At 39.2% G+C, this 16,316-nt stretch overlaps 1 protein-coding gene across 14 annotated transcripts in view; it reads left to right on the forward strand.

Moving 5' to 3' along the window:
• Positions 1–6,828, forward strand: part of LOC126705333 (MADS-box protein JOINTLESS-like) — a 272,125-nt gene extending 265,297 nt beyond the window's left edge. For 4 of the 14 annotated variants that reach the window (XM_050404269.1, XM_050404272.1, XM_050404268.1 and 1 more), the window contains exons 3-8: positions 4,588–4,652; positions 4,745–4,844; positions 4,940–4,981; positions 5,779–5,817; positions 5,897–6,024; positions 6,317–6,828. In XM_050404269.1, the coding sequence (XP_050260226.1) occupies positions 4,588–4,652; positions 4,745–4,844; positions 4,940–4,981; positions 5,779–5,817; positions 5,897–6,024; positions 6,317–6,365 (423 nt within the window). In that variant the 3' untranslated portion in view covers positions 6,366–6,828. Of the gene's footprint in view, positions 1–336; positions 416–4,587; positions 4,653–4,744; positions 4,845–4,939; positions 4,982–5,778; positions 5,818–5,896; positions 6,025–6,316 lie in introns of all 14 variants that reach the window. The other 10 variants (XM_050404273.1, XM_050404267.1, XM_050404262.1 and 7 more) reach the window with 7 other exon arrangements.
• Positions 6,829–16,316: the final 9,488 nt, after the last annotated feature.

Raw genomic sequence — 16,316 nt, forward strand, 5'->3', positions numbered from 1 at the left:
CTTGTGTCAATCAATATAAATAATTTAGGAGTTCATATAGATGTTCACCTTTTATAGTTTGACCAAATTAGAAGTTTGCACATAGTTTTTGTTAATCAATATAAATATCACTTGTGCTTCACATTTTAATTAGGAAAACACAATTGGCCTGCAGACAATGGCAGAGATGCCAACTTGAGATAATAATAAATTCTTCAGTCACCAACTCAAGTTTTATTTCCTTAGATATGAGTCAGAAATATGTACTAGTAGTTTGTAAGTTCATCCGCACTTTCATTTTATTAAAATGAGAGAGAGATAAAAGAATTGAATGTGCTATCCTTATGTTGTATGAAGTATGCAGCAGGTAATTGAAAGGCAAAATCTACATCCAGATAATCTTGGCAAAATGGACCAACTGTCTCTTGAGCTACAGGTATGACGTTTTAAAGTTTTTTAGTTGGTAAATAAATGAGGTGGAAAGTCATAAGAAATAGATTATGTCTACTTTGAGATAATAACTCTTGAATCCATAAGAGGTTCCTTTAATTCACAAGGAGAAGTTTGAAGTCCACCAAAAGGATTGGAGGAAAAAAAAATTTTGATAGGTAATAAGGATATATATTCAAAAACATTGCCTTATGCAAAAAAACATGAGGCAGAGAAAAAATACAGATAAAGAAAATTATGAAGAGAGAAAAGAAAGGAAAAGATACTAAATACAAAGGAGAGAGCTAACGAACATAGGGAGAGAGTCACTAGAGGTGATTCCCCAAGCCCTAGACCAGTCAAATTGGGAGCCACTGAAAGAAGCCAATAATTGGTCATCCGAGATTTCCAAGTTCTCAAACGTCCTCCAATTTTTCTCCCTCAAAAGACACCACATTAAGCACAAAAGAGCTAAATTCCAAATGCTAGATGAATGTTTTCTAGGCCAATTCCACCAACCAAAGAGAGTATCTGCAACCGTTCTTAGCAAGACCCATGAAAACCCAAAGGATCTAAACACCAAACTCTACAACCTATGAGCCTTACCACAATGAAGAAGCAAATGATCCACTGTCTCTCCATTACAACGGCACATAATGCACCAATCAACAAAATCCATCTCTCTACCCCTCAAATTATCACCTGTAAGGATCTTATCCCACATAGCAGTCCACACAAAGAAGGAGACACGCCGAGGAGCCTTAACCTTCCATACACCTTTCGAAGGAAAAATAACGTGCAAAGGTCTTCTTAACTTATTGTAAAACGATCGGACATCAAAATCTTCATTCTTTGTCAACTTCCATTGCATACGATCTCCATTTTTAGTGGGAGGTAGATTTGAACCCAAGGTGCGGAGAAAATCATCCACTCCACCCATTTCCCAATCATTTGGTCTCCGAATAAAATGAACATCCCAGCTTCTCCGTGCCTTTATCCCTAACCGATCAAGAGAAGAGGACACCGATGCCTCTTTATTGGAAGCCATCCCATACACATTCAGAAAAGTCAATTGAAGTGGAGACTCCCCACACCATAGATCTGTCCATAGCTTAACTTTATCTCCCACCCCTACCTCAAACCAAATATTTTTTGCTAAATTCCTTCCCACCCATACGGATACGTCTCCACAAGCCACACTCGTGTACCCCTCTACCTAGCTTGGATGTCCATCCCCCCCCCCCCCCCAATCTTCCCCAAACTTTAGTGCTACAACCCTTCTCCAAAACCTTGTCTCCTCGATCCCAAACTGCCATAACCACTTCCCTAGTAAGGCTTTATTAAAAGTAGTTAATTTCCTTACCCCTAACCCACCATATTCCAAAGGTGCACACACCTTGTTCCATCCCACCAAATGTGTCTTGGCATCCCCCCACAATAAATCCCTTTGCAAGCTCTCAATTTTATTGGCCACATGCATAGGGATGGTAAAAAGAGATAAAAAAATATATGTAGGAAGACTAGATAGAGTGCTCTTAAGGAACGTTAGTCTTCCACCTTTTGACAAATACATCTTCTTCCATCCAGGCAACTTACACTCAACTTTCTCCAAGATAGGATTCCAAACGGTAGGGGACTTGTAGGATGCCCCCAATGGCATACCAAGATAGGTCACAGGCAAAGACCCAATCCGGCAGCCCAAAATCTCAACCAAAACATGAACATTAGGCACCTACCTAATGGGAACCATCTCACTCTTCAGCGCATTAACCTTTAAACCTATCACTGCCTGGAAACAAAGAAGAAGCATCCAAACACGTAGAGTCTGCTCCTCATCTGCATCACAAAACAGAATCGTATCATCTGCAAACAAAAGATGTGAGATACAAACCCCTCCACCCCGACTACCATCAGCTCTAAAACCTTGAAGCAAACTAGCCCTTTCAGCTCTTTTCATCATCTTACTGAAAACCTCCATTATAACCAGAAACAACAAGGGAGATGGCGGATCCCCTTGTCTCAATCCCCTCAAACTCCCAAAGAAATTGGCAGGAGACCCATTAAACAAGATAGAGAATTGGACTGTAGATATGCAAGTGTGGATCCACCTACACCACCTCATCCCAAATCCCATTCTCTTCAATAAATCTAGAAGAGTCTCCTAGTTCACATGATCATACGCATTATCCATATCTAATTTGTAAATAACCCCCGGAGTCTTACTCTTCACCCTGCTATCAATGCACTCATTAGCAATAAGAACTAAGTCAAGTATCTGTCTACCACCCACAAAATTGTTCTGAGACTCAGATATCAGCTTATCTAACACCTCTTTTAGGCGGTTTGCCAAAACCTTAGCCAAAATCTTGTAAACACTCCCCACCAAACTAATAGGTCTAAAATCTCGAATATTGGAGGCACCATTCTTTTTAGGGATTAAGGCTATGAACGTTGCATTGAGAGATTTTTCAAACTTACTGTGTTGATAAAACTCTTCAAACACAGCTAAGACATCTCTTTCCACAACTCCCCAACAATGGTGATAGAAAACCATAGAGAAACCATCGGGACCAGGAGCTTTATCTCTTTCCAACTCTTTGACAACTCGAAGAACCTCCTCCTTTTCAAACCTCCGTTCAAGCCAATCCCTCTCCAACCCCTCTAACTGATCAAACTCCAGGCCTTCCACAAAAGGCCTCCATACCTCAGTCTCCTTGTACAAGTTTTTATAAAACTGTACATCTTGGTCTGCCATCTCAGATTCGTCTTCATAAATAACCCCATTCACCTCCAACATACTAATATGATTATACCATTTCCAAGAATTGGCCACCTTGTGAACAAATTTTGGTATTGTTATCTCCTTCCTTGATGCAAAGCATCCGCGACTTCTATCTCCACGAGACTTCTTCCAAAGAGAGAAGGTTCTGTGTTTAAGATCTCAACATAGCCCTCTCACCAATCTCCACTTCAGAAAGGCCATACTCCCCTTCCTTAGCATCCAATAATTTCAAAGTCTCCAACAAATCTTTTTTCTGACGCTCTACATTTCCAAAATCCCTGCGGTTCCACTAAATAATATCTTCCTTCAATGCCTTCAACTTCTTGGCAAGTACAAAACTGGGAGTACCTGAGAAGGAGTATCGATTCCACCAAGAGTAGACCCTATCTTTGAATCCATTCGTCTTTAGCCACATGTTCTCGAAGCTAAAAGGATTTTTCCCCCTTAATATCCCTCCTACCTCCACTAAAATGGGGAAGTGGTCTAAAATAGGCCAAGGTAAAACGTGTTAGATCACATCTGGAAAGTGATCCTCCCAGTCATGAGAAACCAGGGCCCTGTTTGTCCTAGACATCAAAGGCTGATTTAAACCACTAGACCATGTATAAATCCCTCCTTCCAACGACAAATCTATCAAACTAAGCTCCTCAATGAACTCAGAAAACATCTCCATAGCCGGGGTAAGGCGAGATCCCCCCAACCGTTTACTAGGAAAACGAACAATGTTAAAATCCCCTATGGATCAATGGAGAAAAAACATTTTGAAATTTATATTAATGAAATTCTTAATTTCCTTGGAGGCTACTATGCATATAAATAGGAAAAGAAATCATAGGGAGGCTAGAAATATGAAAAATCACCAAAAAGATCAAAACTAGAAAATTTACAAAATCAAATCCTACAAACCTTATGAGACATCTCAAAACAAATTGGATCTTATTCTAAATTCTAAATTGAAAGTTAAAAAAATAAAAATAAAAACCTTACCATAAATAGCAAAAATTACTAAATGAATGCCTAAATGGAGGAATTTGTCCAAAAAGTGGCATAGGTCATGGCCATAACTTAATGCAGGTAATTTTATTATTGTCAGAAGGAAATATGACTTTGTATTATTTCTTTATCCACTCTCTTGAAATTTTCATGAAAGCTTTGAAATTTGCGTTTTATTGAAAATCCTACCACCATAAGAAAAGCTAGGTATTTTCTTTTTTAACAACTTTGAAGACTACTTGCTGCACTCCCAGAATGATGACTCTGACTTTTACGGCAGCCCCAAGAATTTCTTATTTAAGGCAGGAAATGCTTACATATTTTAGAACCATTGTTATATTAAAAGTGCTCGGTAACACTTCACATTTCAAAAATCTTCATAAACGGCATGTTGTTTATATTAGCTTGAGAACGGTACCTCCTATGCCATGTTGAGCAAGGAAATTGAGGAGAAGACACATGAACTGAGGTATTATAGATACGTCACTAACCTCTTGTTATTGTAAAGACATATACATACGACAATAAATTAATGTTGAGAAATGTTCACACCTAACACAGGAAGATTAGGGGAGAAGAGCTCCCTGGAATGGATATAGAAGAATTACAGAAACTAGAGAAAGAGCTTGAAGTAGGCCTGAGCCGTGTTATAGAAACAAAGGCTTGTCTCTCTTTTTTATCTCTGTTTGCCGGCATTATAATGGAGTGTTGAAATTTATGTACTTTCTCTTAATATAAGAAACTTTTGTCTTGCAGGGTGAAAGATTTCTGGAAGAGATCACTGCCCTTCAGCAAAAGGTCATGTTCCAAACTTTAAATCTTTGCAGGACATTTGATACAATTATTAAAATGTTTGCAAGACATTTCCGGAACAGATCAGCGCCCTTGAGCTAAAGTTCATATGGTTTCAATGTATAACAGTTTCGTACTTTAGTGATGATCCACTCCATAAAGATATCATGGTAAAATATTGAAATATTAGGTGGAAAGAAGAAACTAAGAGAAGTTGAAAGAACACAAGGAATTAAGGTGGTTTTGTCTTAGAGGCCAACGTGAACAGTAGAAAATTTTAAACAACTATATATTCATTATTGAATTTTGTGTATAATAGTGTACTTATTTAAGGGAATGTGCAGTAGACTAACTCTGTGTTAACCCTAGGATTGCAGTAATATAGTTAGTACTGTGTACAATTAAGACTACTATAATGTAATAAGCTTAAACCCTAATCCATATCTTTAGCAAATGTCAGCTGTAAAACTTTGTCATAACGTTAATGCAAGTTGGTGCAAGTTCATATAAATAGTGGTCTTTGCGTGCATTGGCTAGCTCAATGGGTAGAGAAAGGAAAAGTTCACATGGCTAACAACAAGTAACAAGCACCATTGAGTATTTAGTTGAAACAATTGTCAACGTAAATTCAGAACTGATTGTTATATTGTTTATCCTATCACCTGACCTATACCAATTCATAACGTATTGATTTCTTATATAAGAAGTTAGGTAAATCTACCATATTAATTAAATTATATTTTGTATTTAAGGCTAAGAAGTCTTAGTAATGGCTCTCTGTTCATCTTATTCTTTTAATGCAGGGAGCCCAACTGATGGAAGAAAACCAACGATTAAAACAGGTAATAGGTCTTTTTTTTTTATAGAAAAAATTTTCCGTCTCTCTTTCTATCTCAATTATAAAAAATGTCTCTTCCACAGATGGAGAATCTGTTTAGCACTCAAACATATGTACTTGAACAAGGTCAATCATCTGAGTCAATCACCAATATTTGCAGCTCATCTGATCCTCAAAACAATGACGATTCAGACATATCTCTCAAGTTGGGGTAAGTTTTGTAAAATCCTAAAAAATTTTGAGTTTTTTGGATGAAGTAAAAAATAATATTCAGGATTCAATCAAATGATATTTACATCAAACCTCAATATTTAGGGGTCTTATAGCATATTGTTTTAGTTTCAATAGAGTAACTTGACCAAACAGATAAATTTGTTCTTAGGTTTAATTATTTCTCTGGATTTAGTATTACAATATGTACTATATTCTAATTTACAGTTCTAATGGGTTTATTTGGTACTGAAAGATAAATTTGGTGTTGAAATTAATGGTTGCTACCACAGGGTGCTGTCACTTGCAACTCATCATCGAGCAATTTGTCTGTTTCAGTAGCAACTAAACCATCATCATTGATTGCATGGCAAGAAATGCATACTGCTACTATAGGGAAACTCTTTGCCTTAGTGCAATCTTTCTATGTCTTGCAGGCTACCTTTCCTTAAATGAATTTGAAGTATAGTGAAGATCAAGAAGCATGCATGGATTCTCTTTTCTCAAATACAAAAGAAAAAAGGCCATGCTTAAGTAAATACAAATCCTAGCTCAGAGTTGTAATTAATTTTCTCTAAGGCCAATTTGTTTCCACCAGCTGATTCTAAGAGAGTCTGCATGTGTATACGATAGATTTTGGATTCTTAATCATTTTTATGGATGAATCAAGGGTCAATTTGTTACATTGGAAAATAAAGTAGAGGGTGTTGGAAAAGGTCTAGTGTAGGGTTGAGACTAATGGCAAGTCATACTATTGATAAATTGATTCACAATTCTGCAATAGGTTTTGTTTATCTTTGCGTGATTGCTAGTATTACATATTTTCCGTAACATTTCTTTATCAAGAATGGTGCTTTTGAGTACACTTTGGTTTAAGCCTTAAGGTCTAAAAATGTTTTCAAGTCAATCTTGCTTGCAATATCTGCGAGCTTCCTATGTTTTTGCAACCTAGATTCTTGCACCAACTTGAGAAAAGTGATATCATAATTCATAATATTAACTTGCTTGCGGATTTAGGGTTGATGGTAGTCGGGGTGGAGGGGTATGTGTCTCGCATCTTTTGTTCGCGGATGATACGATTCTATTTTGCGACGCTAATGAGGAGCAGATTCTACATGTTAGACTGCTTCTTCTTTGTTTCCAGGCTATGACGGGTTTAAAGGTTAATGTGCTAAAGAGTGAGATGGTTCCCATTGGGGAGGTTCCTAATGTCTATGTCCTGGCAGAGATTTTGGGATGCCGGATTGGGTCTTTGCCTATGACCTATCTTGGTATGCCTTTGGGGGCATCCCACAAATCCCCTACCATTTGGAATCCTATCTTGGAGAAAATTGAGCATAAGTTGTCCGGTTGGAAGAAGATGTATTTGTCAAAAGGTGGTAGACTAATGTTGCTTAAAAACACATTATCTAGTCTCCCCACTTATTATTTGTCTCTTTTCACCATCCCTACGCATGTGGCCAATAAAATTGAGAGGTTGCAAAGCGATTTCTTGTGGGGGGACTCCAAGTTACACTTGGTAGGATGGGACAAGGTGTGTGCACCTTTGCAAAATGGTGGGTCAGGAGTAAGGAAATTAACTACTTTTAATAAAGTCTTACTTGGGAAGTGGTTATGGAGGTTTGGTAATTAGGAGACAAGGCTTTGGAGAAGGGTTGTAGCTCTCAAGTTTGGGGAAGAATGGGGGGGATGGACTTCCAAACTAGGTAGAGGGGTACATGGGTATGGCTTGTGGAGAAGTATCCGCATGGGGTGGGAGGATTTTAGCAAGAATATTCGCTTTGAGGTGGGGTTGGGGGATAGAGTGAAGTTTTGGACAGATCAATGGTGTGAGGATTCTCCACTTCAATTGACTTTTACGAGTGTGTATGGGATTGCCTCCAATAAAGGGGCATTGGTGGCCTCTTCTCTTGAACGGCTGGGGATTGAGGAGTGGAGAAGCTGGGATGTTCATTTTACTCGAAGACCAAATGATTGGGAAATGGGTGGGGTGGATGATTTTCTCCGTACCTTGGGCTCAAATCTACCTCCCACTGAAAACGGAGACTGTATACGATGGAAGTTGACAAAGAAGGGGGACTTTGATATTCGATCGTTCTACAATAAGTTAAGAAGCCCCTTGCCCATTATTTTCCCTTGGAAAGGTGTTTGGAAGGTTAAGGCTCCTCGGCGTGTTTCCTTCTTTGTGTGGACTGCTGTATGGGATAGGATCCTTACAAGTGATAATTTGAGGGGTAGATGGGATTTTGTCAACTGGTGTATCATGTGCTGCAGTAATGGGGAGATGGTGGATCATTTGTTTCTACATTGTGGAAATGCTTATTGGTTGTGGAGTTTGGTGTTTAGATCTTTTGGGTTTTCTTGGGTCTTGCCAAGATCAGTTGCGGATACTCTATTCGGCTGGTGGAATTGGCCTAAAAAGCATTCGTCTAGCATTTGGAATTTAGCTCCATTATGCTTGATGTGGTGTCTTTGGAGGGAGCAAAATATAAATCATGAATAGTACATGAGGTCACTTATATAGCATACACAATAATTTTCATGTGTTTCTACTTTCTGGAGAAGTGATATCTTTTTTTAGTGTTTTAATGCTAGTCGGTTTCCAATTGGAAATCTCACCAAACATATTTATTTTTGGTATAACAAGAAAACATGAACATATTAAACATTCTAAAATTAATAATTACACTTACCACTTCTATCTTTGTATAGTTTGATTTATTAATCATAAATAGTACATGCGGTCACATCCTTTGATTTATTTTTTTTTCAATCCCAATTCCCAAATTGTTAAATCAAGATATATATCTAAAACATGTACTTTATTATATTACACTTTGAATTAATTAAACCCATGAATCAAAAAACAAATAAAACTACTTCAAACATCCAGTCTCTTAGCTCGAGTGATATGTACAGTGGTACCCCAATCATTGTTATCCTAAAAAAAAAAAAAAGAACTTCAAAGTAGTTGAGTGTGACCTTTTAGACTAAAGGTTAACAATTATTGGAACATGATGTAGACCACACTTGAATAAAATAAAAATTTTCCCAATATCCAAATATTGCACTTTAAGCTAAATGAGTTGTGTTAACGAGTTCCATAAGCAACTCTTTGTGCTTCGCAACATTTTTTATGCTTTTAACACCTTCCAAAACATAGGGTTACAAAGTAAATTCCATCAAACAGGAAAAAAGTAGAGCTTTCTCTTTTTTTGTTTCTCTTTGAAAGTTTTAGGTGATATAAATGAAATTTCCATTTTGATATATTTAGTAGTCTTGTTGGTTTTCCTATAACATTTTTTGGGCCTAAAACTTTAGTAGTTTTTTTTTGGTGAACATGTCAAAGGATTTTATCAAACATTTAAATCTCCTCATTTTTATAAGATGTGACATTAAATTATAAACCTTTTGTCAAGAGCATTGTAGCTCTCAGTTGGCAAATACTATTTCTCCAACCATCAAATTATTAAAAAAAAAAAAAAAAAAATTATAAAACCATTTATCTAAACCTATAATGGTTAAATAATTAGCAAAAATACATAAAAAAAGGAACAATACATTTTAACTTTTCATTAGTAATGATTCAAGGAAATTGCAAATCTCATTTTAACCTAATCACATTTATTGGGGGGGGGGGGGGGGGGGGGGGGAGGGGGGAGGACCTTAAAACCCTTAGTTTTGCCTAATTGTACCTTTTAAAGGATAATTACAAGAACAATTGAGGAATCATTAGTATTTAATAATCGGATGAATCAAGTGCAACCTTGCAATTATTTTTAGTTCAATTAAATAGGATTATGACATGTCCTTGATTTTAAATTGAATCCTCATGGTACCAATTAAAATCAATTGTTCATACTCACATATGATCAGACACAACCTTGTGGATACATCTTAGTAGTTAAAACTTGATTTCATGATATCTTTTAGTCCAATGGTTTAAATTGTAGCCTGTGACCTGTAGTTTTGATTATTAAGATTTAAAGATTTGTTTTATATGAAGCGAATGAAATTACAGTCAAACGTTACGATTTTACCTTTAAGATGTAAAATTACCATTTTTCTCCAAACGAGGTTAAATACAAGTTGTAAAATTAGGTGTCTACAAAAGTGCAAGAACAAAACCCTTGTTTGTTTTCTCATTATTACTTGAGATAATTGTTAGCATAACCATGTTCAATATAATTTATAAATGTCCAACCCTAATGAAATTTTGATTCTATTTAAATAAATATAAATAACCTTATACTTTATATACTTTAAAAATAATAATTTTATTTATAGATATTTAAAAATTTTAACTAAGATATAGGATGTAAGAAGTTGTTGAGGTCCAAAATATGACGATGTTGTATCAAAGTCCAAAACAATACAAATGATTGAAATCTAGAAAACATTCGGGCTTTCAATAAAAAAAGGGAAGACCCAAATCCATTAAGAGCCCATAGGAAGGGACCCAAGCCTATGAATGGGCAAGCTTTGGACCTCACGAAACAAAGGAAAGAAGTCCAGCCCAACCCTCAAAGGTAAGAAAATCACTGAGGAGCCCGGGGAGAAAATTGAAGTAGAATATCTGGTGATTCCAGGACCCTAGGATTCTCAGGATGTGCTGCAAGGCTAGGTTGGGACTGAGAAAGTTCAACGGGGCATGCCCAGAAACACAGAGAACGAGGGCAGATATGTCCCATCAGCCACCCAATGATGCAGAAAAGGATTAGAAGGCTTAGGAACCAACAACTCATGAATAAGAGTCCAGTACCTCGGGGAACCTAGGAAGATGGACTATGAAGGAAGGTGGCTAAGGATCTTTTAGCCTAATAAAAGGGAATTGGCCCATTTGGGGAAACTGACAAAAGAGAAAGCAACCAAAAGGTGGGTTTGAAAATGTGAAATCTAGAAGTCTTGGAAAAAGAAAGATCTAAGGCCAGCCTTCTAAGACTCCCAAGAATGGGAAAGTCAGCTAAGGGCTTTTGAAGAGAGAACCTCAAAAGAGGGAAATAGTGAAGAATAAGGAAGGAATCAGCCACTAGTGCCGCTGACACAACATTGGTTCTGGTACCCTAGGGAGCAAATAGAGGGAATCAATGGTTTGATGTATGTTAGTATGTATGTGTTGTAGGATCCGTGCTTTGCATACCACTTGGTTTAAAATCAGCAAATTTAGTTGTGGTTAACCAAGCCCAGTCCCTTAAAGCATAAAGCATCAGGCCCAGGATCTTTGCTTCTTTACTTAGGCTTGTGTGCTATTTTACCAAAAAAAAAAAAAAAAAAAAAGAGCCCACACATTAAGGCGACTCCACTAGGCACTGGGCAAAGGAGAAGGAAAAAGTAGTCTCTTCGCAAAGCATGGCTCCAAGACCAAGGAACAGTAAGGGTACCAACGTGCCAACCGCAGCATCTAAGCCCGTGGAAGAGGATGAAGTAGCTTCCAGGCAGAGGAATGAAGTACCTTTGATGGAGCATGAGGTGCAAGAGCTAGACACCCTGGCTCGGATGGCAGAAATGATGAAGCACCTTTAGCAGGAAATTCGTCTCCTCAAAGAGGGGAGAACCCAAGAAATCAAGGATAACGCTCCACCTATGGTCAACCAAGAAAGGGCTCAGCCAGAAGGAGGGTCAGCAGTAGAAGAAGGAGCCAACCCCCAGTATCTCACATTGGCAACTGTCAATGCCCTTCTTGAACAAGAAAGGGAGAAGCTCTCTGGGATCCCCAAGTAGTTCTCTCAGGATCCCCCATTCCAATAAGAACTCCTTGACAAGCCCTACTCCAAGGGATATGAACCTCCAAAGTTCCATCCTTTTAATGGAAGGAACGGAAGCATTGTGGAACACGTGAGTAGATTCATTCACACCAAGGGCCCTTATGCAACAGACAAGGAGTTATGTCTAAGAGAGTTTGCTAAGTCCCCGACAGACAGAGCATACACATGATACGCCACCTTGAGGCCTGGGTCCATTAAGACCTAGGATGCGATGCTGGAAAGATTTTTTGCAAAGTATTATCCAAGCGAAGATAAAGTCACTTTCTGGACCCATCAGATGTTAAAGAAAGGCCTGGAGAAGATCCTGTCCAGTTCATCAAAAGATTTGAGGATGTTTCTCTTGACTGTTATGGAGATCACGAAGAAAAAGAGCTCGTGGAGACCTGCATATCCAACATGCTCTTTGATTACAGACTTAATCTCGAAAATTTATGCATAACCTAGTTTTCTAACTTACTACAAAGGACCAAAAGAATAGCGTTAACCATAAAGACGAAGAGAGTACCAGTATCCTAATCCATGACAGCCTCCATAGGAGAAAAAAGAAAGAGACCTTAAGGAAAAGTGACTAAGGAAACACCTGTAATCCTGTGTACTGCAGAAGAGTTGAACCATGTTTTGAATAAATGGATTGGAGACGGAATTGTTAGGCCATTCATTGTATCTAGGCCACCTACCAAGAAAGAAAGAAAGAATCCCTTGTTTTGTAGGATTCATAACTATGTCAAGCACTCTACTAAGGATTGTTCGACCCTCTGAAGGCTTTTTCACAAAAAGCTTAGGGAGGGGACTCACCCAATGGGAACCTGAGATGTAGAGGAGAATGAAGGATCCTTTCATCCAAGCACAATCAGGACCCTTCAAAAGAGCCCTAAGTTCAGATCACTATTCAACCAACTGGGATTTGGGCCAAAAACAAGAAGGATTGCCACAAAATCCCTTATAAGTATAGCAGCAGATTCAGGGGTAGAGTGTTTCACAGAGGAATCCCATACCAGCGGAGCTTACATGGAGACAACCAATGTAATAACCTTCACGAATGAAGATATGAGGGTTGAGCACCAGGACCATCGTGGACCCCTTTATTTGATGGCTACCATAAATGGTGTCCAAATCACGAGAGCATTGGTGGACATATGGGCATCACTCAACCTCATCACTCTAAGTACCCTAGAGGCTGTGGGCATGATTGGCAGAAGGTTCTTGTGGGCTCCTGTGGAGATAACAGGATTTGGAGGGGCAACAGAATCAACTGAAGGATATGTGCAGCTGGCCTTGAGAGTAGGCCCAATAGTAGCCCTGACCAGATTCCATGTGATCAACTCAGAAGTTTCCCATCATGTTTTGTTTGGGAGCCTTTGGCTTCATAAGCATTGCCTCATTCCTTCCACATACCATCAATTTGTCAAAGGGAGATTGAATGGGAGACCCATAAGAATCCCTGCCAACCCAAACCCATTCAGCCAAGGAGAAGTAAACTTTGTAGAAACGATGTTTTATGACGAATTGGGGCCAGATGACGAGAGTCCCATACTAGGAACACCTAGAGCACCTCTCTTAGAAGAAGAAGGGGGTACCCATAATCTAAGGAACCTCTTAGACAGAAAAAGGTAAAAGAAGGAGACCAGCTCCTTAGGATCCTGAGAGTGTGTGGTAGTACAGGAACCCGGAGGAAGGTTAATATATCATTTATGAAGGTGCGCGGGACCCGAATGCGTTGTGCAGGAAAGTCTCGAACCACCAAATTGCATGATGGCTTAAGAAGAAATCTTGGAGGACCTAGACAAGGAAGCACAGATCTAGCCTAAAGAGGAATTGGAAGAAATAAACTTGGGGGCTGGTTTGGGATCACCAAAGCCTATTTTTATCAGCAGTCAGTTAATAGCACAAGAAATAGAACGGTTTGTAGCATTACTCAAGAGGTACGTGGATGTATTCGCATGGGCATATGATGAGATGCTTGGCCTAGATCCAGGACTGGTAGTCCATTCTCTTAATGTGGACTTGGGAGTCAAACTGGTAGTTCAACCAGCGAGGGTCTTTCACACCGAGGTAGAGGCTCAAATAACTCAGGAAGTTAGGAAATTACTGGCAGCTGGGTTCATCAAGCTAATCCAGCATCCCAAATAAGACTCCAACTAGTACCTGTGAAGAAAAAGAATGGCCAAATCCGATGTTGTGTGGATTTTCATAATCTAAACAAGGCATGTCCAAAGGATAAGTTCTCCCTGCCCAATATTGATTCTCTTGTAGATTCAGTTGCGGGAAACTTCATGTTTTCGTTTATGGATGGATATAGTAGGTCTAACCAAATTCGGATGGTTGCCAAAGATGAAGAAAAGACAGCGTTTAGGACCCCGATTAGAAACTTTTACTAGACTATGATGCCCTTTGGCCTTAAAAATGCAGGGGCCACGTACCAACAAACCATGATAGCCATCTTCCATGATATGATGCACAAGGAAATGGAAGATTATGTAGATGACATCATGGTAAAGTCAAAAACCAGGGCAGGACACTTCCAGGTACTTGAACGAGTTTTTGAGAGATGCAGGATGTACAAATTGTGCATGAATCCCAAGAAGTGTTCCTTTGGAGTGTCTACTGAGAAATTCCTTGGGTTCCTAGTACATCACAGAGGCATAAGGGTGGATCCAGCTAAGGCCACAGCCATCGCAACAATGGAAAGGCCTACGACAGTTAAAGAGCTCAAAAGTTTCTTGGGGAGGGTCTCCTACATCAAGAGGTTTATGCTAGGATTAGTTTCAGTCGCAAGTGAATTATCCAAACTGTTGAAAAAGGGTGCTGAGTTCACTTGGGGAACTGAGCACCAGGAAGCCTTTCAGAGAATCCAGCAAATCATGAATCATCTGCCTATACTGGAAGTACCAGTACATGGGTGACCTCTGTTGCTATATTTAGTATCAAATTCCCAGGCTATAGGAGCCCTACTAGCACAGGAAAATGATGAATGGAATGAGCAACCCATTTATTATGTGAGTTGGACACTAAAAGATACAGAGACCTGGTACCCTAAGATAGAAAGAGCGTGTCTAGTGGCTATCTACACATCCCAAAGGCTAAAACGGTACTTTTCAGCCCATCAGATCCTCCTGGTGACTAAGTTTCATCCTATAAAGGCACCTCTTCTCCATCAGCCTCTCCTGACGGGAAGAATAGCATAGTGGCTGGTCTTGCTCTCTCAATATGACATTAGTTTAAGGACCCCCAAGGCTGTCAAAAGCTAAGCCATAGCGGATCTACTAGCCCAATTCCCAAGGGAAGAAGAGTGTTCACTAAGTAAGGAGATCCTAAGAGAAGTAGTAGTAGCAGAGCTCCCAAGAAATAAGTGGACCATGAGGTTTGATGGGTCAGCAACAGCAACTTCAAATGGCCTAGGAATTGTGCTAAGTTGCGAAAATGGGGATACCGTGCCATTATCCTTCAGGCTCGAGTTCCCCTGCACAAATAATGGTGTTGAATATGAGGCGTACCTAACTAGGCTAGTTGTAGCACTCAACATGGGAGTAAAGCATATGAGGGTTTTAGGAGACACTAACCTTGTGGTTTCTAAAGTAAAAGGGGATTTTGCATTAAGAGAGTAGAGTCTGGCAGCTTATAGAACCTGGGCACAGAAGGTGGAACATAAATTCCAAACCTTTAATATGGAGTACACCCAAATGAGTGAAAACTGGTTCTCTGATGCACTAGCCACTCTGGGATCCCAGATACCCTTTAAAGGAAAGAGCACCTTGATAAGGATAAGCAAGCAAGAAAATTCCATCATAGTGATTCTCAAGAGGATGTTCCATGAAGAATCAGAGTAGAAAGATTGGAGAGATGAGATAAAAGGGAAGATAGGAAAGTTGAAGCATGGACGAAGTATCAAAGAATTGAAAGACTACACCTTGATAGCGGGAGAACTATATAGGAGGCTATTCAGGGGGATCCTGTCCAGATGTATCAGTGAAAAAAAAGGGAAGATGAGGTTAGAAGAATTACATAGCCAGGCTTGTGGGATCGCAGAAAAGATCAGTCTATACAAAAGAATGCAGTGTATGGGGTACTACTAGCCAGATGTGAATAGAGATGCTACAACTGGACAGGAAGAATGTCAAAAGTGTCGGCTTCTGGTGGACAAAGAAGAAAGTTATGCTATGTTCGTAACAGAAGATTGGAGGACCCCATTCATGGAATACTTGGCTCAAGGGATCCTGCCAATTGATAGGACACTAGCCCATCAACTTAGGAAGCTCGTTGTTAGGTACTTCCTGTAGAACGGGATCCTATTCAAAAAAGGGTATAGTAGGGATCCCTTAATATGCCTGAGACCCATGGAAGCCAGAGAAGCAGTAAGATAAGTTCACTCCGGTGATTGCGGAAGCCACCCAGGGAAGAGGAGTCTCTACAGGCAGCTATTACAGTTGGGGTACTACTGGATCACAATGAAAAGAGACTCTAAGAAGCTGGTTAAAACGTGTCATGCATGCCAAGTACTCGGAGACACAATTCATACTCATTCAAATGT

Source organism: Quercus robur, chromosome 11 (genome assembly GCF_932294415.1).
Source record: "Quercus robur chromosome 11, dhQueRobu3.1, whole genome shotgun sequence".
NCBI lineage: Eukaryota > Viridiplantae > Streptophyta > Magnoliopsida > Fagales > Fagaceae > Quercus > Quercus robur.